At 33.4% G+C, this 27,033-nt stretch overlaps 1 protein-coding gene across 2 annotated transcripts in view; it reads right to left on the bottom strand.

The window, feature by feature from the left end:
* Positions 1–275: 275 nt before the first annotated feature.
* MOB1B (MOB kinase activator 1B) overlaps positions 276–27,033 on the bottom strand; it is a 160,305-nt gene continuing 133,547 nt past the window's right edge. The window contains exons 2-6 of one of the 2 annotated variants that reach the window (XM_077137059.1): positions 26,322–26,488; positions 18,030–18,123; positions 12,211–12,344; positions 9,159–9,322; positions 276–6,535 (exon numbers count right to left, since the gene is read on the bottom strand). In XM_077137059.1, coding sequence (XP_076993174.1) covers positions 6,458–6,535; positions 9,159–9,322; positions 12,211–12,344; positions 18,030–18,123; positions 26,322–26,488 — 637 coding nt within the window. In that variant the 3' untranslated portion in view covers positions 276–6,457. The remainder of the gene's footprint in view (positions 6,536–9,158; positions 9,323–12,210; positions 12,345–18,029; positions 18,124–26,321; positions 26,489–27,033) is intronic. The other variant, XM_077137058.1, reaches the window with a different exon arrangement.

The following is a 27,033-nucleotide window of genomic DNA, read 5'->3' as shown; positions in this document are numbered from 1 at the left end:
AGAAAATATGGCACTTCTCATTATGCTGTTTAAAGAAGAAAGTAAACAATCATAGTAAAACTTTTAATAAACATCATTGCTTAAGCATTAAAGTAGTAGTTATTTAGAATGTTTGTTTTGCCGACATGCCTCATTCCAGAGAATGTTATATAATGAAATAATTTATATTTAGTACAATAGAGGCTTATGAACCTTCAAAATATAAAGCTAATAATGCTATTCTGAGAATACTTTATCTAAAATATACATTTTGTCTTACAACATAGGTATCAGGGTAAAATGTAGATTCTCCAATACTGTTTATTAATATTCTTTAATGGTCTATAATAAAGACAAAATATTAAATACCTTAGCTTGATGGAAAGGTCAAAAGATATTAATTTGTTATTTTGCTAACTATTCATGTTATTAGTATATATTTTTAAAAAGCATGCATACACAAAAAAAAAACTCTCGTTTCAAAGTCAAGCATATTTGGGTTTAAATTCTAGTACAAATCACTTGTACTATCTCTGAGCTTTAGCTTCCTAGTATGTAATACAATGGAATATTAACTCCCAGGGCTGTAATTGTGAACATTACAGAAAATAATGCCTAGCACATTTCAAATGCTCAACATATTGCATACACCTTCAGTACATCTCTTTAAATGTATTTAATATGGGAGTACCTGTAGCAAAAATAAACAGTAATTCAAAGTCAGAATTCATGGCCAAATGTAACTATTTATTAATTTTTTCTTATAAACATTCAGTTTCTTCCTTAAAAAAAAAAAACCCTAGAATTAAAATATTTCCCATCCCATCACATACAAGTTTTGTATACATTATTTACACTCTCAAATAAAACATATTACAGATTTTCTGACATTCATTATACCCTTTTAAAATAAAAATGAAAGTTAAACTTTGACCAATAATAACTACAATTTGAGTAATCTTGGCACAGTTAGCTTACAATGTAGTGTCCCATATTGCATTTCATACTTCAGACTTTTTCCCCTTCCAGCTACTTTAAAATACAGAGAAACTGTCTATCTCCATGAGCGCAGGAACCCTGGCTTTATGCATTCTCTTCCATACATGCACAGCGTGAATGTGCCCTTATGCTTACATTACATGCCACTAGCAGTATTTTTCTGCTTTTGTCTTCAGAAATTATTTCTATTCAAATTCCAAGTGTTTTCACATTGTATTCTCTCTCAAACTAGATTTCATGAACTGTTCCTAGTGGTAATTTTAATTAACAACCTAAATGTACAGGAAAAGTTCAAATTAAACAAAAACAAGTGCTCCTACAAGATTAGTGCCCTCACCACCCTAGTTATTTATGCATATACAAAAATAACAATACAAAATAGTGGCTGTAAAAAATTATTTCCCCTGAAAATAGTCATCTCTTAACAATTTAAGGAGAAACGTGTTCTTAAAATGAAAACACTCTAGTTTACTTTACAACCTGCACAATTAAGTATTTCAAAATAAAATAAAAACTAAAATGTGCAAATCTGTAAGAAACAATCCCTCTAAGAATTTAATATTAATAATACATGAAAAAGGAATTAAATATTAACAAAAATTTTAACTTTGTATTACTAAATATTTCCACTTCAAACACTATTTAAAGAAAGCTTGTTAATCAAAACAAACAAAATGTTTTTATTAGTTGCATCTTCCAACATTTTGGCTAAAACTTGTGTATTGACAGTACTTTGGAATCACTAACAATGAAAACTGGCACAATCAACCCAACTGTTTTGTTCTGAACGGCAGAGTGATAGAGGAAAGGAATGGGGAGATATGGGAAGTCAACTGTAGCAAGGAAGCAATTCACCTCCAAGGAGAAGAGAGGTAAACATACAGCTGAAAAAGGCCAGGCCAGTGATTTTACAATCTATTTTTGAGAATTGTCTAAACTTTTCTACTGGATAGTACTATATGCAGAAAAAAAAACACATTTGCATCACACTTGCAAAACTGAGAGTATTCAATATTTTAATGTATACTTTCTCTGTTTCATCAAAATTGTTAAGTACAATTCAGCTACTAGCAATGGAAAGTAGAAGCAGTTTTACATCTTCAAAATGAACACTTCTCTAGGATTAGCTTATTAGGAAAATCTTAAAACTTAAATGTGCAGTTAAGAAAATTTTGTTACATCTTAAACTTTTCCATTAAATCTTGAGGTAGCTTTACCTCTAAACATTTATTATCTCATTTCTAACTAAACTGATAAGCTGATCAACAGCGAGTCCTACCGTAAATCACAAATTTTGATATTCTTAAATTACTTTAGGAGTGGTCCTTAAAGTACAGATCTAAAATGGTGTTTCTAAGAGTCGGTCTATTCTTACTATCCCAGTTAAGCTTCAAAAAAAAAGACGTTTCCCTTTTTTTAAGCAGTAATATTTTCAAATTACAAATATTTTTCTGGTCCATAGCCTTTTAAAAGATATGAAATGGTTATACAATTCTAAATATTTTATCTGTGATATGTAGGCTTAAATCTCAGTACAATGGGTAAAACTTATTCTAATTTCTTTATCCAATGATCTTCAGTCTTTTATTAAAGTCTAATCGTTCATTTGAATGTATATATTTTTTAAAAGGATGAGAGAGGTAAAGGCTGTTGGTGGTTGTTTCCTTAAGCTACTTCTATATTAAATATTCTATCCAATTTTCCATGCTATATCCTCAAACAAAACTGTCCTATAAGTCAAGATAGAGTTCAAAAGTTTTTAGGCAACGGAACAAAAAATAAAAATCAAGTTCTAGAGAAAGATCTTGAATTCTGAAATTAATATACTTAATTATAAGGTAATAAAACTGAATTAAAAAAAAGTAAAACCTATGCATCCAAATGATACTGTCCTCTTCAAAGCAGTGACATTAGAAAAACTATTCCCTTATTCAAATGATGCTACCAACGCTCAAAACATTCTATTCTGCAAATTCAGAGCATATGGCACATTGTTTTAAACTGTTCTGTTTAGTTTTCAGAAAACAACCAAGTCACTAGAGCTGGATCGGTGAATAAAATAGGTTATATTAGGAGGCAAAAAAGTTTTTGGTGCAACTAAAATGATGAAGTTGATTTTCTTGCATCGTCATAAACTGATTCTCAAGGCATCGCTAAAAGAGTTGCAAAAACATTCTACTTTCACAACAGTTAGAATAGAAGTGTACCCAAGGGAACCGCTCTGAGGATCAACTTTCATTCAGATGTGTTAGGGTATGACATTTATTTTATAAGGCCTACAACTTAATAATTGTATTTCACATATTCTGTCATGTCAGTGATTATCAAAATCTCTGAGAGAGGGAGCAGACAGAGGTATAAAAGAAACCTGTCATTTTTCTATTTCCCATAAGCAAGGAAAATACTAATAGATAAAATGGAGTCTAAGGATTATATGTAAAATATAACTATCCACATCATCACTATTTCCTGAATAAAAGATTGTAGTGCTTCATCTTTTCTGCTAAGCCAGACAGTAACTCAGCCTGAGATATATTATCCACTCAACACATATTCTCTTATCTGATATGTTTTATGCTCACCATTTAGAATTTACAAATGACAGATCTAAGGTAGTAAAAGATGGCAATCTAAAATATTTCAGTTTACACTAAATTGACCACTAAAGGCTTCACCAGCTAACGCGGGTTTAGTGATTTAGTGCAGTCTAAAGCAATGTTTTTTTATGGGAAACAGAATGATCAGGTTGGTAAATGAAAACCAGTAGCACCATCTACTGCTAACTAAAAGATTTTCAGTTCCTATTAATTTCCCTCCACCACTACCACTCTGTCATTTAAAATAATTCCTTAAATTTACTTCATATCGACATTTAACTAAAGCATTATAAGCAACATTAATACTGTGTTAATTTACTACTTTATATTTTATGGAGTGCTTTTATCAGGGAATGAGAAAACCAACTTCTGCTTTGCATCTCTGTATAAAGAACAAGGGGATAATAATTATCTGCATTATTTATAAATTAAATTAAAAGATCTGAAGAGAATCCAAAAGCCATAATCAAGATATGTTGTAAATCCAAGCTTTGATCCTTATTTTACAAAGATCATTTTATTAACTCTCATGGGAACCTTAGAAATCAATTTTTTTTATTAAATCAGTTATTTTTCAGATGTTCTGGAAGAGTTTGCCTACTTGTAGCATGTAACACCAAGTACAATGCCATACCTCTGCCTGGTGAGAAGTTCAGTATCTTGTTACCATATTATGTACATATAAATCTCCTTAACTCATAATAACTCTGATAAAAGGAATATTCAGAGGCAGGCACCTGAGATTCTGGCACAGTGAAAACAACTCCCACCTACATACAGTGGGAAAGTAAGTCCTACTTCTAAACGTTACTCCACAGAAACATTTTCCCCATTTTTATAGTGCACTATTGTATAAGCCTTACTAGAATAAGTACAATTTATAACTGTTCTCTCTGTACTTGGCTATTGCAACCCCTTTATTATTAGGTTGATATGAAGTCAGATGCATTTTGGAAGAGATCTGAGTAATTGTGTAGTTCATTTCCCCATTTAGACAGGACTCAAAATCACTTGACACCAAATTTTGTTTCTGAATCAATCCATAGTTGTTAATATTATCTATATGGATACTAAGAGATCTGTTTTAAGGAAATCAGCTAATTCTAACTGTACTTTATAAATAATCCTTACCAATCAACATCCAATATACCTGCCTCTGCCAGGGCTTTCCTGTTACATTCTACTGTCAATACTTGATGAATGAGGGCTAGAAATGAAATGGAGAAAAAGGCAGTTCCTAGTGATCATAACTGTAATGAATGGCACTATATATCATATTACTGCTCTACTTAGTGATGGCAAAAACAAACTGATTTCATTTTAGATTCTTTTCTACTAAGAGTTTTTAGTTTATACAATTTCAGAGCAAGCATTTCTATCCTACAAAGAAGATATATTTCTAACTGTAGGAAGCAGGTTTATCAGACATGACACAATTAAACGAAGTCTGAAAAGAGAATTTCTTAAGAATAAAACAACTGAAAAAAACATTAATTATTTTTTAAACTAAGCTTCTGGATTTGCTACTTAAGAGAGTAATTTATGAGAAAGTCATGACAAAGCTTAAAAGTTAATAACTATTAAACTACCATTTTCATTGTTTAATATCACTGTGAAGAAAAAGATTTCATTCACAATGAAACAATCAAAACTCAGAATGCTTCAAATTAGGCCTATAATATAAAAAGCAAATGCTGTACCGTCATTTTAAAATGACAGGCAAACATCAGCTCCATTCACTGAATGGAAATGCTGAAAAGTGATTATTTCCCTAAATTCCATTTTTAATGTCTGTACCTAAAATAATTTATTTTTAACTTCTCATGGAAGTTGATTCCTAAAAGGATGTCTCCAATACTTCATTTTTAAGTAATAGATTAAACCTTTATGCCATTCTATTCAAGGGTTTAAGACAGGACTTTCTTGAACATGACTCCCTTAATCCCACCTGTCAAATACAAACTAACCCTTCAACCAAACACATACAGTTATCCCCTCCTCTTCAAATTAAAAGGAAATTCTGCAGACTTATGGCTCATTTGGCAATTGCTAAGAAACGTCACAGTTCGGCATCACCTCCAAAGATGACAGTCCTATATATAACTTGAATTTTTATACCTACAGTGCAGTTAAGATGTAGAAAGGAGCCAAAATGCAAAAGGTATTACATTTTAACATCCTCAAATTTCAATATCACAGATATTAAGGAATGGAAAAAGACCTGCTTGTAGAAACTTTAGGCATTTGTTGAACAGAATATATTACCATCACTATCAAAAATAATTAAGAAATACTATTATTTTTATGTTCTACATGCACACCTTTACAAATTATGTGTCTTCAATGTAGTAAAAGCTGGAGATCACCAATTTAAGTAAACTATGGCTTTTATCACAGATATTTTAAAACATGCATCAGTAAGTGCCCCGGGTAGTAGTTCTAATATTGTTTTGAGCCCTGCACAGTTCTATGTCTGTGCTTTGCACCTCAGAAGTCAGCCTGCCAAGGCACTTAAAAACATACGTCTTTTGGGTACTTCATAAATGGGCTACAATTTACACATCACAGAACCCCATCAATCAGCAGTTCAATCAATAAGTATTTCTTTCAAAACACAGTATTATCAAGAACTCCTTGAATAATCAAAACAAGTGGAAAAAAATGCACAACACTAAGACCTCTCTCAAATGTACAGGAAATGGTTCTGGCTGCCTCTACCAATAGACTGGTTTCATTTACTCAGAATAAAGAAAAAGGAATCCAAACAAACCTCTCAAAACTAAGACAAAAATAACTCAGATAAACACCACAAATATAACAAAATTCCAAATATGCTCCACACAGTTTCATTTGAGGAACAATTTGCACAGCTCTGCATCCTTTTATCTGTCCTTTGAGGTGAGCTTTTCAATCAGTTCTTGGAGTGGTGCAAGTTCTCTTCTATCAATAAGGTTGAATTCCTATACATGATAAAGAAAGGCAGAAGAAATAATAAGAAAACATTATTTGTATTTCATGTCAAAATAGATTTCCATTAACATTTGCTGAATGACAGTTAGCTTCTGAAATAAAAGTAGCTTTCCCTCCTCTATTCAACTAGCTCTGTGTCTAGTATAATAGGATAAATCCCTCCACCTCAGAGAATTATTGGGAGGACTAAATGTGGTATTATTGTATGTTAACCACTTCATATAATGCCTGGCCAAAGTAAATACTCAATAAATGGTAGTTGCTGCTGCTATTACTACTACTGTTATCACTGTCCTTGAACCACTACTAGTACCCCACCACAATTTATTTTAAAAGGATTTATCTAGATACTATTTAAATATACTCAAGGAAGTAAAATCCAAAAAACTAGCACTTCAGGCAAACTTCAGTATAGGAAGAGTAAAAAACTTCACTATCAATTAACATCTGAAAGCTCATAAAATGTGGTATGAGAATAACATGAATAATGTGAAGATTACAAATGATAAATTAAAATCCTCTAAAGAACAATTAAGAGAGCACTGATTTAATTTGTGCTTCTTCTTCTGAAGTTCTATCCCTATCATTCTGAGGTTTAATTTTGAAAAGATTTCCCCTAATATATATATTAGCCTTATATTATAAGACTATTATAAGTATAATATTATTCTTCTGATCTTCTGAATATTTTGCCATGTTGGGGCATTCTTTGCTCCCTATTTCATTCACTTAGCATCGATCATATGCTAAGGATTACAGTAATACTGGGAAGTACCAGGAACTATTTAACATCAGGGCCACCCATAAGATTTGTGGGACTCATATCAAGAGCACAAATGGATACATAAGATATTACTAAATATTTAAATTAGACATTAAATTAGTAAGTTGTTAAATAAAATATGTTCTATCCGCCTATCCTGACAGATATACCTTCATGGTGAATAGGAAGACAGATTCAAATATAGAATGAGTCTATATATAGAATGAGTATGGACATCCGCCTGGAACTCATCAACCCTGAGTTGATGTCCACATCTCTCCCATAAACAGCTCCCACTTATCTATTCCTCAGGCCTACAGTTAGACATGTTGAGATATAACCTGCTCTTACGAGAGTGAACCTAGGAAAAGATCTGTGCAGGCCTCAGAAATGCACATGGGACTATGTGGGCAAGGAATTCAGGAGTACCAGGTACCTATGTATGCACCAAAAGGCTCGGAGTAGGTATGTTCTTGGCCCAAAGATTCTTCACTCTGTTCAGACGGGTATAGCTGGAGAAGAGCTAGATCAGGGTCTCCTAAAATTGTGGAGCCCAGGGCAAGGTCCTTGTCACCCAACAAAAGGATGACACCATATAACTAACAGAACGGCCTTTAAGGAGCTCACAGTTTTCTGAGATATAAACAGAATCAACTGTAGTAAATACTATGTATCAATCTTCTACTATTTGCTAAGAGTTGGAGAACAGAGTATACCTTAAGGTCTCGGAGCTAGGTAAAACTGTTGGGTGGGAGAATATCCTTTCCCAAACTACCAAAACCTGAACTTAAGGTTTTGTCTGCCTAGACAAAAGCACAGTTGTAAATTTTAGGCTATATTTTCTTTGTCTCCATGAGTGTGTCTAGACATGGGATATACTAGTAGATTAATTGTTGAGGGCAGGTTTTGGCAAGTTATCACTCCTAAACATTTTTATATATGTGAATTTGAGTCACAAAATATCTACCTGTAGTCTGAGGTGGTGTACAAAGGGAAAATGGACACATTTTCTTTTTGCAGAGATGGGGGTGGAGTGGAAAAGACATTTATAAATATATGTACACAAATGTACAAAAGCAACACAGATTCAAGCGTTTTTGGCTTCTCCTATCTACCATTTCCCTTCCTCCCTCCACGTTAAAAAACAAAACAAAAAAAGCTGGTAAGCGCATTCATTTCCACCTCTTTTTTATTCCTGCCTGCTATTTCTCTAATTATTATAGCAGGACGGGCGTTATCACCCTTCCTCCTAGTCTCCATCTCTAAGGTCAATTCTCTGATGACTTAACAAGACAAAAGGAAGGGGAGGTGAATTAGGAAGGAAGATCAAAGACTACTGGACTCTGGAATAGAAGCACTCCTTTGGACCTTTTTTTTCCCTTCACACATGATGAAAAGCTCCTAACTTAAAAATTATTCAGAATGTGGTTTTAAAAAGAAAGGAATAAAAGGTGTGATATTCAAAGCCTATTTCCAGACCAAAGTCATCTAAACAGGATCCAGGCTAGATGGGAATGGATGGTTAGGGAAAGGGGAAAGAGTGCTAAAAAGTATTAAGGGACCAAGTTCACCTACAGGTCTGCCAGACTAGTCATGTTCCTTATTTAGACGTCCCATTATAACCTATAAACTGAAGCAAATCTAAGGGGAGACCTCTCAGATACATTTTAGACTTGCATGCCACCTGCTAGGAGACTAATGGAATTCTGAAACAGAAGGCCTGATCCTTAGCACCATGGCAAGTGTAAGAGAGCGTGCAGATGAGAAAGATAAAGCAAATTCTATCTCGACAGTATGGGTCACTTTAGAACTCTAAAGACAAGTACAAAAGTCTTCCTAATTCAGCTTACCTGGACAAAAAAAATAAAATGCTTGAAGGATGTATTGAGATGTGCTTCCTCCTGAAGTTGGATCACAGGGTCGAAATGCTGATGATAAATGTGAGCATAGACTCTAAACAGGCGCTTGAGAATGGTTTTTGCCACAGACATGAAATTCTTTGGGAACGGGACACCTAGAAATAGAAAAATAACAATTCCCTCTATTAACAATAAGATAGGAGAACAAGTAAAATAGAAACAAAAATTATAAAGACAAGGATGAAAATGAAAGTATTCATGAAGTTCTTCTATATCCATGGGACCTTTCGGAAATTCTTAACATATCATGAATGAAAATAAACTTTAAAGTTTCCATGGAATAAGAACTAGTCTTCATTATGGTCCTTTATTTCTCTAACATTAGCCACCAGTTTATTACAAAAGAAACAGTAAATGTCTAAGAGTAGAGCTAAGACTCACCCTCAGATCCTCAGATTTATTAACATCAAGTCTCAATACAAATATTTGCTTAACACAAACAATGCATTAACCATGTTTAGTTTTATTTAAAATATTTGCAACATCTTTTTATACTTTTTTACTATGGAAATATTTCATTACTACTCCAGGTCTACATTTGTCCTGGAAATAGCTGCTGTCTGTTCAATCCGACTCATTGTTTTATGAATCAGACCACATTTACAGCATTAAACAAATACAGAACCAGAAATAAACAAAATTCCATAAACTTTGTTAAAGTAGCAAAATAACTCAATCTGCTGAAACACAAGTTTCTCAAGAAAACATGACACACCAAAATGAAGGCACATTCTACAAAGTAATGAACCTACATTCTTTAAAAATATCAACATCATGAAAACCCACAAAAGATTGAAGTATACATATTCCAGATTAAAGGCGGCTAAAGAGACATAACTAAATAAAAACGAATATTGAAGATTTTCTTTTGCTATAAAGCATATTACTGGCAAAATTTGAGAAATGTGAATAAGATTTGTGTTAATTTCCTGATTTTAACAGTTAAGCTGTAACTTGCTAAGAAAATATGCCCTGAAGTATTGACTGTAAAGGGTGCCATGTGTGCCATATATACAACTTACTTTCAAATGGCTCAGAAGTGTGTGTGTGTGAGAGAGAGAGAGAGAGAAGGATAAAACAAATGTGGTAAAACGTTAACTAAAAATCTGGGTAAAGAAGATATAGGAATTCTTCGCAAAATTCTTGCAAATTTTCTGAAAATCTAAAATTGGGTCAAAATTTAAAGTTTAAAATATATTTAGGGCAGTGTGACGGTGGCTCAGTGGCAGAATTCTCGCCTGCCATTCCGGAGAACTGGGTTCGATTCCCAGTGCCTGCCCATGTGATAAAGAAAGAAAATAAATATATATTTAAAACATATTTGGGGAGGGGGTGTGAAGGTAGTTCAATGGTAGACTTTTTGCCTGCTATGCAGAAGATCCAGGTTCAATTCCTGGCCAACGTACTTCTCAAAAATAAACAAGCAAACCAACAACAACAACAACAAAAATTCAACTGATGGTGCTGCAACAACGGGATACTCATATGGAAAAAGAATGAAATGTGACCCCTGCCACACAGCATACAAAAATATATGTGTATATATATATATTTGGGGAGATAAAAAATAAGGTTAGGGTGGTCATTCAAAATCACTATGATGTATGTAAGCCCTTCAATCCTGAAAAATAGCCCTTTTATTACAGAGCCTCCCATGTGGTAAAGGATTCAATAAATGCATTTAAAACAGTATGTAAAAACAGAAATTATTTACTTTGCTGTTTCTTCCCCCACACCAAGCTTTCAAAACTAAAAGCATAAAATATAGTTCAAAAAGTTGTTTATTGTTAGAAGAGCAAATTCTTAATTTTTTAAAAGAAGGTGGCAGAAAATGTTCCAAGGAATGATCATGATGATGAATATGCAACTATGTGATGATATTGTGAATTACTGATTATATATGCAGAACGGAATGATCAAAATAGGAATGTTTGCGTTTGGTGTTTTTTGGTATTTAAAAAAATAAAATAATTTTTAAAAAAAGGTGGCAGAAAGTTTACAAAGAAACAATATATGAATTGTCTAGATGTGAATAATTTCTACTTGAACAGGGCTGCCCTTAAAGCAAGTGTAAAATTAAAAAAAAAAAAATCTCTTAGCTGATAACATGCCAACCAAACCCTTAAATCTTGTTTTCTTCTCATATTGCTTGACTTCAGAAATGTTGAAGATTTACTTTGTAGGTCCAAATATATTCCAAGTTCTCTTTGCCACAAATATAATGTAAAATTGAATACAAGCCATATAAACTTTTTCCATAAATAAGAAATGGATATAACCATGGCAGATGTTATTAGCTGCTTACCCAATATCCATTCTTTTCTTCTCCCATAATACAGGACAGATTTTGTTACTATCCTAATAAAATAATTTTGTCATTATTGAGGTTATCTTAAATGTTCATGATAACTAGGAATGAAATAGAGAGGATACTTATTTAAATATGCAAAATTAGAAATATGTTGATATATATGTAATCTGGTATGATTCCTAGACCAGAAAGCCAATAAACCTCTAAGTAGGACTTCTTCCTGAAAGGGTTTCTTAAGCAGCAGGGAGATAACTTTATTCTCCTTAACTTAATGGTACAATTATCATTTTTTTAAGCTCTCTTTGACTAGAAATAAATTCAGTGATATTTAATTTGAATATCACCAAAAACTTAAAATTAAATGACTGCCTTAGGCAGCATAAACAAGATCATTTATTTTCTAATAAACCTATCCTTTCAACAAATATGTATTTAAAAATGCTAAATTAACGAGATAAAAATCAATTCGCACAGGATAACTTGCTTACTTGACCTTAAAGCAAGTAAAATGGGTTACGAAATGTTTGTGTGCCTCTTTTTGGTAATTATATAGCATATACATACATAAACACAGCCTCTTCAACTAGACTGGGGGAGAGGGAACATACAATTTTATAAATAGAGTAAATTAGATCAAGCATTACAGATCCCAATTATACCAAATAATTATACCAATTTTAGATGGAAATAACGTCTCATCATCCAACTGGTCTTGAACCCAAGTCATCAGGTAATCAATATACTTTGGTGCAGAGCACTTAATAGGCTTCTTTATGTTTGTTCCATCTGCCCAATGATACTCGTATCTGCATTGCAAAGATAAAAACACACAGAGTATCAGAATTTACCTATACATGGCGTGTATATATATCATATTGTCATAGTGTGTATATATAATTATATTTATATACACATAATATATGTATATATATAAAAAATGTATACAGACATGTTTTAAACAATCTGCTTCTCAACGTAAAGATGTATTTTTAAATTGCCAGTGGTCTATTTTGCATTTATCATGATCTCAACTAGGTAGACCCCATTAAACTTATTGTGCTTGTTTCTATGCTCTCCTCATGTCTTAATTTTCATACTTAGCCTTCCTTCACATATAACCTTTAGATTTTAGAGTCATATGATGCTATAGGGAAAAAACTAGCTTACTTCCCAGTTCTATGATGACCATCTTGGAACTTTATCACTGTTTTTCTTCCTTGAAAGACATCATTTCTTATGCAGTACAAGTCTCTTTAACTTTTTAACTTTGGGGCTTTAAGTTTTCGGTTAAAGATAGAGGATGACATGGAAGATGAAGAATAGAATGATCCAATATTTGTGTACATTTGATTGAGAAGCTAAATATGCCTTTAAAGCAAACCGGCAATCCAAATAAAAATACCTGTGAGTTTGGGGAATTTACAACAAACAAACCATTTGCTAACTAAACATTTAAAGAGCACCTACCATGTAAGAGATCCCATATACTAAAGGAAACTAATATAACAGTTTCCCTACCCTTAAGGATAATAAACTACTGGAGAATTCAGACTTGTAAACAAGTAAACAAACAATTAATAAAAACAGTTTAAGAACCTTAATAGAATTAAAGATACACACACAACACCCAGAATCTAAACCTTAAAATTAAGAATAGCAAGCAAACAGCTAAAACATTAAAGTACAGAAATCTCTAAACTGAACTAGCATTTACACTTTTAGTTTACCAAAAGCTAACTTCTGCCACTTAGTTTCTTTCTTTAAGTCAATTATGTTTTTCTAACCTGGTCCCCAGATTAGGAGTGAATAGATGATAGGTATAGGTGAGTGACCCTATCAAAAGAAATTATAAAATTAAGGTTAAAAAAATGCTACAGGGTTATTTAAAACATGACAATTACCTTGAGGTAGGATAAATAAGGATAATTTCTATTTAATCATGGCCACTTACACCTCAGAACAATAATCCAAAACAAGATAGCGTACCATACTGGCAACTCTGGGCAACAGGGATAACTATTAAATCCATTTTGAAGGTCTCCAAATGGAGATTTCCTAACATTTCTTGGCATTCTGTTTTACTCTTTAATCACTGTGCCTATAAAGTGGTTCTTTCCAAAATAAAACAAGTCGTACTATGATTTAAGTATATTTAATCATGTTCAATTCTTTTAGGAGATAGAGACCATGAATGGTAAGAGTTGTAGCCATCTTCTAGACCTGAAACTCCTTTAAAATTAAAGTTCATGAAAATAAATAAATAAAACAACTATACATAGTTTTTACTTCTAGGGAATTTAACTATTATTCCCTGATAGTTTCTTTTTCTTTTGCCATGTTTATATAAAATCACTTTCCTCATCTTCCCTAATTTTTTATTTCAGATTTGAAAGGCTATTCTCTTTTGAAATGTATTGCTGTCACCAACATATCAACTTGTAAACTCCAAAATATTTACCATTTCTTGATAATTAATAATGACAATTAGAAATGGAAAACGAAGTCCTATAAGTCATCACTCAATACTACTTAGCAAGGATCTAGTGCTAAGCATTAACAAATGCCTCCCCTTGGTGCAAATCTGCAACTGCTATTAACAATGGCCACCCATGACCAGGACTACATCTGTTTAGCAGGAACAATAGGCAATAGTTAAGACTCAGGAAGGAAGGAAGTATGGGAGGTACAGGAGGAGAAGGAGAGAAGGTAGGTAAGAAGGAAGGGGAAGGACAACAAACTGAAGAGATGGAAGGGCAGGAAAGAGGGAGGGAAGGGGTAAATCTATGCCTATTCCTGAAAATACTGCATTTAAACCAGCTATAGTTATTCTTAAGGTTAAACACACACACACACACAAATACACACAGGCAGCAAAAACCAACGCAGCATTCAAATAAAGCTTGAGGAACGTGGTTTCTTAAAAGACAGGTGTTTTTTAATTTCTAAAAGCATAATTAATCATATAAATAGCAAAATTAAAACCATTTATTTTCCCATGTGATAAACACCTGAAATAAACAGCAGTAATACTAACCAGAATTAAAAAGTACTGAAAGAGGATTTGATTCTAAAATTGTCCTTTTTCCTCTAACAAATCAGCTCACACACAAAAAAACAAAAACACAGAAATACATATGCTATCTTTGATAAAACCAGGAAGCACCTGTGTCTCTCAATCACACCATGACAGTAAGGGTTTCCTGATGCACTTAAATTCAAACAGGAGTGAAGGAGACCAAAAGAAGCACTTGGAACAGGAGATCCTGGACAAGTTTTGCAGAGGACATTTATCCATAGTACATGGTCCACCCTACTGGGTAAATGCCAAGGAACACACTTCTCCAGGATGAGGTCTGTCAAGAGGTAGGTGATAGAAACTGGATTATGGATGACTCTGCAGCTACTCATCTCCATGGGCTAAAAAAGAGTAAAGGTTCATACACACCTTTGTGCTTTTAGTATTGTCTTCATTTCTTTTAAACACTTTTCCTCAGAGCTGCTAGCTTATGTTTATTTCTTTATGTTACCACTATACTTTTCCTGAGCTCTTATATTCCTGCTATCAGCTCTTGAATTATTTTGCATTTGATCAAAGTTTTATTACACTCAGAGGCAATGTTTTCTGGTGAATGTTCTTTATCTGCCATTTGATTATTTAATTCAATAATCATTTTTTGTTTTTGTAGCAGATTTGTATAGATCCTATGCCTATAACTTCGGAAGAACTATATGAACTTCTTCCTGGACCAGTTATTTAGAGAAAGTTTTTGTGGGGGACAGGGAAGAACACTATTCGAAGTGGCAGTAATTCTCCCGTGTCACAGGAATGGGATATTGGTATAATCAGAGAATACCTCCCAATGAAACATTAGTCAATTACAAAGGGGAAAATGATAAATTTAAGGTGAAGAAACCTGGAAGACACCAATATGACAAGTGTTGACATCACCCATGATAGGATGAGTTAACACTGTGTTTTGCCTCTTAATATGATCCACTGAAAAAAAACAGAGTATCATTTCTGATGTTCCTGCCAAGAATGCATGGCCTAAAGGTGGTCATAAAGGAAACATCAGACAGACCCAGGATGAGGGTGATTCTACAAAATATAAAGCTAACACAGCTCCCCAAGACCACCCCCCAAGTTCTCTTATCTAAGAGGACTCACAAGACTCAGCATATAGTCATACTCATGATTATGATTCATTATAGCTAGAAGACACAAAGCAAAATCAGTAAAGGGAAAAAGTACATGGGGCAAAATCCAGAAGAAAACAGGAGCAAGCTTTCAGAATTATCTCCCAGGAGTCACACAGGATTGAACTCAATTCCTCAGCAAAAAGCTTTGGCAACACATGTAAAATGTTGGCTACAAGGGAAGCTCATTAGAAACTCAATTCCCGGGATTTTTATTGGAGGATGATCATACAGGTACCTGCTTGCTGACACGTATGGAAATGCCAGACTTTCTCAAAAGGAAAGCGGGTATTCACCATAAACCATACCGTTATACAAACAGTTTAGACACAGTGAGCCACTCTATCAATTAGGGCAGTGGGAAACTTTCTGAAATTCAAATTCCTAGATGCCATTCTAAGGGCCAACCTTGTAAACAGACCTTTCAAAAGACGGTGGTTACACCTTATATAATTCTTTTCTGCAAAAAAGACAATAGAGGAAACTCTGAGGAACTGTTCCAAATTGAAGATACCACAAAGAGATAAGACAAATAAATGCAATACACATTCCTTGATAGGCTACTAGACCAGAAAGGGAAAAATGAGGTATTGTTGAGACAGCTGATGAATACGAATGGTGTCTGTAGACAGGAGGCAGCGATTTGGAGAGTTTCCAGGCTGATTATGTAGCAAGTATCCTTGTTTTTTGGAAAATACACATTGGACATCTCTACAACTTACTCAAAAGGTTCAGTAAAACATTAATGTTAATGAATATACATATAAAAAGAGTGGGTGATGAAGCAAATGCATTAAAATGTTAACAGGGAGTCTGGGTGAAAGGAATATGACAGTTCTTTGTACTGTCCTGGCAACTTTTCTGATACTTAAAATTATTTCAAAATAAGTTATTTTCAAAATAGTTACCTTAGGAAGCTACACATTTATTCCAATGATGTTCAATAGCATTTAAAAACTTCTTTTTAAAAATGCCAGAGTTAGAAGCATATCATTTTGAACAACCTCCATGATAGCATTGTCATTCTATTGAAAAGTACTGGATTCTGAGAAAAAGCAATACTCATTTGCAGTCAATCTGAGGAATAATGGTCAACACGATTTAGTCAAAAGATAATATAACTCTAAATTAATAAATCTGAATTTCTTGGATCACTAGTGATGTGACTCTGATTTGGCAATTTATAAGTTACCCAAAATATTTTGAGCAATGAAGAAATTAGTAGAGTAAGTGATTAGCCATTAATTTGTGGTGTTTTGGTTTGATATTCATACCTCATATATAATGGGGGAAGGGAGGGGGAAAATATCCTTTTTAAAAAAAAAAGTCAGCATTAAGAATAAAACTTTCTCTTCTTTATGCCTTTTAAACATTAGTTAATACTGTTACAATAAGGAAACAGTACAGTGTAGCAAATAAGAGTACAGGCCATAAAATCAAACAGACCCATATTTTGACCTTGGCATTGACTGTTTCGTCCCAGGCACTGACTGCTAATAGGACCTTGGACAAGTTACTAAACCTTTCTAAGACTCAATTTCTTTTTTTAAAAAATGAAGATGACAAGTGTTTGTACTTCATAGGGCTACCGTATGAAGCAAATGATGCAATGCATATAAAGGCCTAAAACACTTAGGAAGCATTAAATGAGTGGTAGCTGCTATTGTTTTCATTAGTAATGGATATAATTACTGGTGAAGTTTCAAAAATTAATAGATCCAACCAACATTTGAGTGCTAATTACATGACAGACCTGTCCTTGGCCCAAAAAGAATTTAAAAGAAGAAAATCAACAGGTTGAATAAGACACGTATAACTAGTATAACAAATATAATGTAACAAAAAAACGTAATCACCATAAAGACAAAAAAGTTAAATAGAAAGATCACATCTAGTGTGAAGAAATCTGAAGGCTTTATTGAGTATCAGGAAGCATTTGATCTGGGCCTTGAAGATGATTATGGCTTTTAAAAATATTAGCAGAAGATGACAGGAAGGGGAAAAAAATAATCAAGAGAGAAAAGAGAATGAGCAAACTTTAAGAGCATAAGAAATAGAACACCAAGATAACTTCAATAATCTAGTCTGGAAGGACTAGGACTTGGAGGAAAGGCAAGATAGCTAATAATACAATGGAGGCATAAATCTCATAATAATGATCTGGACTTGAAATATTAATTATTGGCAAACCACTGAAGGAGTCACTAAGGAGAGAAATCGTATGATCAAAAAACGTTCCTTTTATCTAAGAACCATAAAGTAAAAATGACAACTAATCATTAATCATGTCTTACTTTGGGCCAGCAGACATCACCGGGCAACTCTCCTCCATACAGAAGTCTGTGATGGTTCCATAAAGCATATTGATCTGATTGAAAAAATCCACAGCTGCAAAGCAAAGTTCAGTTATTAGTAAAACAGAATGGTTAAAATGAAAAATTGAATTTTAATTTTATCAAGAAGAATCTTAGGTTTATCAACATTTTTTCCTTTAAAAGAAACAGATGAAAAGCATACATAGAAACCATGAGAGTGGACTACATTGGACTAATTGATGAGATCTTGTTCATCAAGAGACATCCTTAACAGAGCAAAAGGGCAAGTTACAGAGTGGGAAAACTTGTACACAATACATACGACCAACAAAAATCTTGTTTCCAAATATGTAAAGAACTCGTATACATTGATAAGAAAAAGACAACACAGTAGGAAAATGAAATAGTCTTGAACTGGCACGTCACAAAAGAAGTTTCCAGATGCTCAAGGAGCACATGAAGAGAAGATGCTCTACCTCATCAACAATCATGGAATTCCAGTGGGATGCCACCAAAAAAGGCTAAAATTTGAAAATGCAGAGGACCACACTCTTAAAGAACAATGCAGAAGGACTGCATATCATGATTTATAAAGCACAGTGAATAAGACGGCATGGTCTCAATAGATCAATGCAACAGACTAGAGTCTAGAAACAGATGCAAGCATAGATGAAACACTTGGTTTATGACAAAGCCATGACTCCAGGAAAAGGGCATTCTTTAAAAAAAATAGTTCTGAATCATCTAGTTATCTCTATGGAAAAAAGTGAAATGAGACTCTTCACTCACATCATACACAAAAATCAATTTCAGGTGGACAGTACACATAAAGGTAAATGTAAAGACCGTAAAGTTTCTTGGAAATAGCATAGAAAAATACATTAATGACCTTTGGCATAGATAAACTTAAGAAGGGTATAAAGAGCATTAATTATAAAGAAACAGTTTTCCATATATTTCATAAGATTTATTCCTAGGTTTTTATATTTTTGATGAATACATAATTTAACCTCAGAGCCAAAAACTTTACTAAGTTTACCTATTATCTGGGATTTTCTACATATTCATATTGGCTGTAAATGAAAGTATTCTGTCTTCCTTTCTGGTCATTATGCTTAATTCTTCTTCTTGCTAGAAAATAGTGAACAGAACTGGTGGTGGTGGGCATCCTTAATTCATTCCTAATCTGAAAAAAAAAAAACCTTCAACATATCACTCTTAAGTATGATGTTTGCTATAGGTTTTGTAAATATTTATGTTTGATCAGGAGAAAATAATTTATTACTTATATGCCAAGTTTTTACATTATGAATTGATTTTGAATTTTATCAAGTATTTTTCTCCATGTATTTGATGATCATATGATTTTTTTTCCTCAATTCATTTCATGTAGTGAATTGTAATGTCTGATTTTCAAATGTTGAAATAACCTTTCATTCCTCAAATAAACTCAAATTGGTCATGATATACTTTTTGTATACTGCTAGATTCAGTTTGTTAATATTTTTATTAGGATTTTTACATCAGGTTCGTAAGCCAGACTGACCTATTTCCTTTTCTCTTAATGTCCACACAGAACTCATAAAACTAGTAGCCTTTTTTCCATTCTTTAGAAGAGCTTGAGAGAGACTGGTATTATTTCTGTCTTAAAAGTTTGGTGGAAACCTCATTGTAGTAAGGTTTTTAATTAGACTCCAACTCTTTAGAAAGAGTTATAAGTGTTCAGATTTTCTATTCTCAGTTCTTGGTTTCTAGCTAAATTCCATTATGGTCAGAGAACATATTTTATATGATTTGAATCCTTTCAATTTTTGAAAATATGCATGTATGTACTCTGAAGTCAGGTCATGTGTCCCTTAGATCAAATTTGTTAATCATGTTACTTAAATTTTTCTAATTCCTCATTGATTTTTTTTTGTGTGTGTATGCTGTATGGCAGGGGTCACATTTCATTCTTTTTCCATGTGAATATCTGTTATTGCAACACCATTTGTTGAATTTTTCCTTGTTTTTTCTTTCTTTCTTTGCTTGTTTGCTTGTTTTTTGGGAAGTGCATGGGTCAGGCATCGAACCCAGGTCTCTCACATAGCAGGCAAGAATTATACCACTAAACTACCCTTACACCACCATCCTCCCTTATTGATTTTTTTCTCTAGATTTTTTTCTCATTTACTGAGAGAGAAGTGTTAAAATATTCCATTATAACCATGGATTTCTACTTTTTGTCTCTCAACTAATTTTATTATATTTTTGAGATGTTATTAGAGACAAATTCAGAATTTTATATACTCTGTGGATTGCACCCTTTATCATTTTAAAATCTTCTTCTTTTTTTTAATGTATTTTGCCCTAATGTCCATTTTATCTGATATAAGCATGATTATATTGGCTTTCTTTGGATTAGTGTTCAAACTTTCCACACCAGTAAATTAAAGCATATCTCTTGGAAGCAACCAACTCAGCAATCTTTGTCTCTTTATTCATGGATTCTGCACTTTTAATTAGTATATAATTAATAATATAATTACTAATATCTAGAATTAAATCCATGATCTTACTATTTGCTATCTATTTAAGCTTATTTGTTCTATAGTTTTTTTTCTCTCCTTTCTTGTGTTCTTTAGGTTTATTTATAATTCTATTTTTCTCCTCTATTAGCTACGTATTTATATATTCATTAATTATTATTTTGGTAATACCCAAGAGCAGGGATTGGTAAACTATGGCCCACAGGCCAAACCTGACACACCACCTGTTTATCTAAATAAAGTTTCACTGGAACACAAACCACACCCTTTCAGTCATGCATCATCTGACTACTTTTGTGCTACAATGGCAAAGCTGAATAGCTGCTATAGAATCCATACTGCAAGTAAAGCCTAAAATATTTACTATCTGACTCTTTACAGAAAGTTTGCCAAATAATGCCCCAGAGTGGAGAGCATGTGTCCTTGACTTATCAAAACCAAGCAAAAATTAATCCCATCATTTCTTCCCAGATAATGCCTGCCCCTTAGATATGCCAGAAACTAGACTAGTTCGTAGGAAATGAATGAGACAAAAATACTGACATAATCATCTGTCCTCACTGAGTTTACAGCCCAGCAGAGAAAAGATATCTCTTGAGTATTTCAAAAAGGGAAGCACAAGTTATTGCACAAGCAAACAGCTTCTCTTTAGCGTGCCCTTTCTTATGATTCTTATAATATAAAGTAAACAAAGTCAGTAAGAACTTGTTGTAAACAAATTCAAGGAAATCTCAAGGAGCATCAATCACCACTGAAGTCTATTTGGCCAGGACCTAATAACCTACTACATAATCCTGGACAAAAAATATATCAGCTTAATTTTATCAGGCATTAAGAGGCCATTATCCATAAATTTAAGGACAAATACTATATACGGTGACTTTGAACTCAGCCCCATTTTCTCCTGAATAAGCAATTCTAATTCTTTTCATCTTGTTAATTACCCATGAGCAGCACTATACTCATTTAAAACCTAAAGGTTTTCCAGAGAAGCAGAAGAAAAAAACCATAATGACCTTAAAAGGAGTTAAAATTAATTGCTCTTAAAAGTAGAGTAGTTGGGTGGGCAACAATGACTCAATGACAGAGTTTTTGCCTGGCCAGAGATCCGGGTTTGTTTCGCAGTACCTGCCCATATAAAAAAAAATAGTAGAGCAGTAATGAGTACTTTGCCGAATTTAATTAGAAAAAGTTTCCAGTGCCCTCTCACTCTTCAATGAGTTAAGATTTATTAGCAATGTGTTTGCAGTAACAATTCTTAAGGTGTCTTCCACACACATCAGAGGAAACCTATGATTTTTGCTAGTTGAGTTACTTAACCTCCCTGAACGTCATTTCCCACCTTCAAAAATGAATTTATTCATTCATTGCTGTTGGTAATGTAAAATGGTACAGCCAATGGAGAAGACAGTTTGGTGGTATCTCAGAAAGCTAAGTATAGAATTCCATATGACTGGGCAAGCCTACAACTACTAGATGTATACCCAAAAGAATTGAAAGCAGGATTTGAACAGATATTTGCAGACTGATATTCATAGTGACATGATTCACAATTGTCAAAAGATGGAAGCAGCCCAAATTCCCATCAACTGATGCATGGATAAATGAAATGTAGTATATGGAATATTATTCAGCTGCAAAATGGACTCATGTGACAACACGGATGAATCTTGAAGACATCATGTTGAATGAAATAAGCCAGACATGGAAGGACAAATATTGTAGGTGTCATTGATTTGAAACAATTAAAATAAGCAAACTCAGAGGCAGAATCTAGAATAGAAGGGATGGACTGGGGATAGGAAATGAGAAGTTAGGGCTTAAAATGTACAGTTCCTATTTTAAATGGTGGAAATGTTTTAGTAATGGACAGCGGTGAACGTAGCACAATGTTCTGAAAACAACTAAAAGATGTGTTATATATAATTAAATATGTACTTATATATATAATTAAAAAGGGAAATGTTAGCTTGTATATATGGTAACAAATAAAAAAAAATTTTTTTAATCCCTGGAATTACACTACACAAACAGTGAACTCTAAATTAAACCATGGGCTCTAATTAGCACAATTTTAAAACTGTGCTATCATCAATTGTCACAAAAGTTCCATACCAACACAAGTTGTTGGCAGGGTAGTCTATGGGAATCCTGTATTTATGCATGATTGTTCTGTAAATCCACAGCTTCTCTAATAAAGAAAAATATATATAAAAAAGAAAAGAAAACGGAAGCTAGTTTTGAAAAAAGGAAAACTGAATAAATATGTGAAAAAGGGTAGAAATAAGACACCATGGGGGCCTTGAGGGGGTGAAAAGCAAGTAAAGCTCAAGGTAAAGGAATGAATTTTCAGTTCCCAAACCAGTCTGGTTGATTTTATTTCTCGTCTTTTTTAATCATTAAAATAAACAACAACCACAAAAAAAGTGGATTTATTATGGAATATTAAAAAATAAATGCCTACCATAAAGCAGGCAGTTAGTAAATGTTAGTTTCCTTCCCCAAACAAAGATACGCCCTTAGAATTTTGTGCCACATAAATTATGTACAAGCCATCTATCCTACTTTTTCTAGAACCCTAAATCTTTTTATCTTCTTTAAGCAACACTTCTGTTTTCAGTTTTCAACCAGCAGAACGTTCAAAATCAGGATCTGGTTTTGCTGTGAGAAGAGCTGTTGAATTTGTAAAGATTTCCCATCTTCTACCATTTTTCTTCATTTGGCAAGCATACTGTAGCTAAAAGGCCATTAATTAAATGCCTAATTATCAACAAATTCCCTTTATTTCTTTATGCATCCAAAATGTTTACTTAATCACTGTCAGTGAGTGGAATTATGTGTCCAGACCCAAACCCTATTCTCACTTCAAGTGTCATTTGGAAAGATTAATATAAATTAGGAAAGTTTTAGCATTTAACACTTCAGTCAAATGCTATTATCTTCAAAGCAGAATGATATGTTCAAAGGAGATCCTCTAATGCTTCAATCCAAAGTAATTTTTGTCCAGCTATAAAAGAATTGTGGACTGTCTGAGGAATTATAAAAGTTCACAAAGTTCTAGGCATTTCAGTAGTACAGACATTCGGTTTTCTGCAACTGAGAGAGAGAAAGAATACAGACAGACGATGATTTCCTTTTCTTTGTAGAAAAATCAGAAGCTCACATGGCACAAAAGTTCTGTTGCCTTCCTCAAATTTTTAAAATGAATAAACTTTCAAATAAATGGTACAAAAAGGCACAAAGAGTACATATATAAAAACCAAACCCAAATGAGCTGAGATTCAGCATCAATGGATTGAGAAAAACTCTAGAATGAGCTGAGACCCAGCATCAAGGGATTGAGAAAACCTTCTGGACCAAAAGGGGGAAGAGTGAAATGAGACAAAGTGTCAATGGCTGAGAGATTCCAAACAGAGTTGAGAGGTTATCCTGGAGGTTATTCTTATGCATTAAGTAGATATCACCTTGTTATCCAAGATGTAACGGAGAGGCTAGAGGGGACTGCCTGAAAATGTAGAGCTGTGTTCCAGTAGCCATGTTTCTTGATGATGATTGTATAATGATATAGCTTTCACAATGTGACTGTGTGATTGTGAAAACCTTGTGTCTGATACTCCTTTTATCTACCTTGTGAACAGATGAGAGGAACATATGGAATAAAAATAAATAATAGGGGGAAAAATGTGAAAATAGATTTAGTTTGAAATGCTAGTGATCAGTGAAAGGGATCAGTAAGGGGTATGGCATGTAAAATTTTTTTTTTTCTGTTTGTTATATTTTTCTGTTGTCTTTTTATTTCTTTTTCTAAATTGATGCTCATGCTCTGGGAAATGATCATGCTGATGAATATGCAACTATGTGATGATATTGTGAATTGCTGAGTGTATGTGTTGGGAATGTTGGTGTTTCTTGTAATTTTTTTTTAATTAATAATAAAAAAACAAAAAAAATGTTTATATATGCTGGAAATTTATTTTGAATATTGTCTTTGATATGCTGCAGAACTACCTTTTAGGTAAGATGGATTTTATCAACAAAGCAAACAAATCAGTTTATTTCTTTAGTAGGTATCATGATTTGAAGCTGTACGTACCCCAGAAAAAACATGTTCTTAAATCTCCTCACTCCTGCAGGAGTTAATCCATTGTAAATAGGACCTTTGATAAGGTTAATTCAATGAAAGAAGGTCTGACCCACCTCCTTCAGGATGGGTCTTGATCCTATTACTAGAGTCCTTTATAAGTAGAGTGAAATCCACACAGAGAGAAAGCCACAGGAAGTCAAGAAACCGAAATCAACAAAAGTAAGAGAAGACAAGAGAGGCCACATGTGCATTGCCATGTGAAAAGCTAAGGAACAGAATTACCAGCAGCCAGCCCCAAAACGCCACAGTCTTCTGGGAGAGAGCACTGCCTTGATGATGCCTTGATTTGGACTTTCTTTTAGCCTCAAAACTTTCAGCAAATAAATTCCCATTGTTTAACCTGACCTATTTTACGGTATTTGCTTAAGCAGCCTAGAAAACGAAAACAGTATTTAAACTTTTTTTGGTCCATGTTATATTCAATACTGTTCTTTTTCAAATGCTATCACAGTACTTTTATAACATCACAATAAAATCTTCTTGTTCCTGAAACTTGGCTGGTGGCAGCTCAATTTACAAACCTGGTAACATATTTCAAATTATAAAAAGATATCATGGGCCACGGTGGCTCAGCAGGTAAGAATGCTTGCCTGCCATACCCAAGGACCTGGGTTTGATTCCTGGTGCCTGCCCATGTAAAAAAAAACGGGGTAAAAAACCCTGAAAAAAAAAAAAAAGATATCATAAAATATTACCAAAAAAAAACACGACAGCTTCGTTTGTCCTTAATCAAAGCCTAGACATTTAAAGTATGCTTTCAATTAAATTTTAATTTTATTTTTACTAGATTCATATAAATCTCCAACAATTATAAAAGTCTATTAATTGTTTCACAAATGACGGTAACATCTTTTTTTTTTACATAGGTAGGTACTGGGAATGAACCTGGAGCTCCTGCATGGCAGGGGAGAACTTTGCTCACTGAGCCACCTCCAGTAAACTTTTAATAATAAGGTACCACTTTTATTTCTCAATTTTCTAATTCAATTCTCAAGAGAATACTTAGTTTTTACATACATGGTTTCTTCCTCATACATTTATTTCATAAACATATTTTACCCATTTTATAAGATCATTACTGAACTGCCTTTTAAAAAAAATAAGTACAAAACAAATAACAGTATGCTGCTCAGAGAGGCAATTAGCATGGCAGCTAAAACTACAAATTCTAAATTTCTATACCTCAATATTTGAGCCAAGCCTCTACTAATCTTTCTGTTTCAGATTCTTTATCTACAAAATTGGTATAATAATAGTACCTATATCATGAGATTGTGAAGCTGAAATAAAATAATCCATACAGAAAGGAAAGCAGAGTGCCAGACATAATTACTGTTCAATAAATATTATTATTGTCATTATTATTCCACTAAAAATAGTAAACCTGTGCTTTGTATTACATTAAAACAGGAAACAAGAATTTCACAAAACACCATATTCAGAAACAAAATAACGCTTAAATAAATTGGATTGATACATCAACTATCTTGTCATATTACGTCACTAACTAGATCCTAGAATATAAGGCACCCAACACTCACCTACAATGAGGCTATTAAACTCATCCAGAATCTATGGAGAAACAAAACAGCTACTTACTGTTCACCGCAACCCACTCATTTAGATCTTCCCCCTCAGGAAGCATGACAGCCATCCGGAGGTTGCCACTGCCAAGTGTGGCTTCTGCATGTTTTAAGAGCTCATACTGGTGAGAACCCTCTGGAATGTTCTTCTTTGGTTTAAAAGTTTTAGAGGAACGACTACCACTATGAAAAAAAAAAAAGAAAAAAAAGCACTTTAATATTTAAGGCAGAACTTTCAATAAAGTCTACTACACTATCTTACTGGATTTTATCCAGTTATTCTATCATACCCACAGAGGTAATCAATCCTAAATGCCTACAAATAAAGAGTAAATATACTTGTAGCCCCCATCAGCATTAGACCTAAATTGTGTTAGCTTTATGTTCAATTCTGGTATTATAATTGTAGTAACTATTGCCATGCATTACCCAGAACATGACCAAACCTCCTCTATGTTCTCTAATGTAATTTCCAAGGGGAGTAAAGAATTTTGAGTGTCCCGTAATTAATTCAAATCTTCTCAGAAAATTAATGATTACAGATTGTAATCTTCAAAAATGAAAAGTGCACCTCTTAATGTTTTTTAGTTACTTTATTTCCTTTTCAATCCTATGCCTCTCATCTTAACACAGAGTTTCTTTTCTTTCTTATAGCAAGACACAAGTTTACATCAATGAAACACACATAAATCCCAGAGTGAGAAGGGAAAGTAACGTTCTTCCGAATG

The sequence above is a fragment of the Tamandua tetradactyla genome, chromosome 19 (assembly GCF_023851605.1).
Source record: "Tamandua tetradactyla isolate mTamTet1 chromosome 19, mTamTet1.pri, whole genome shotgun sequence".
Lineage (NCBI taxonomy): Eukaryota > Metazoa > Chordata > Mammalia > Pilosa > Myrmecophagidae > Tamandua > Tamandua tetradactyla.
The sequence above is the reverse complement of the archived record's forward strand: the minus strand, read 5'-3'. Positions and strand labels throughout refer to the sequence as shown.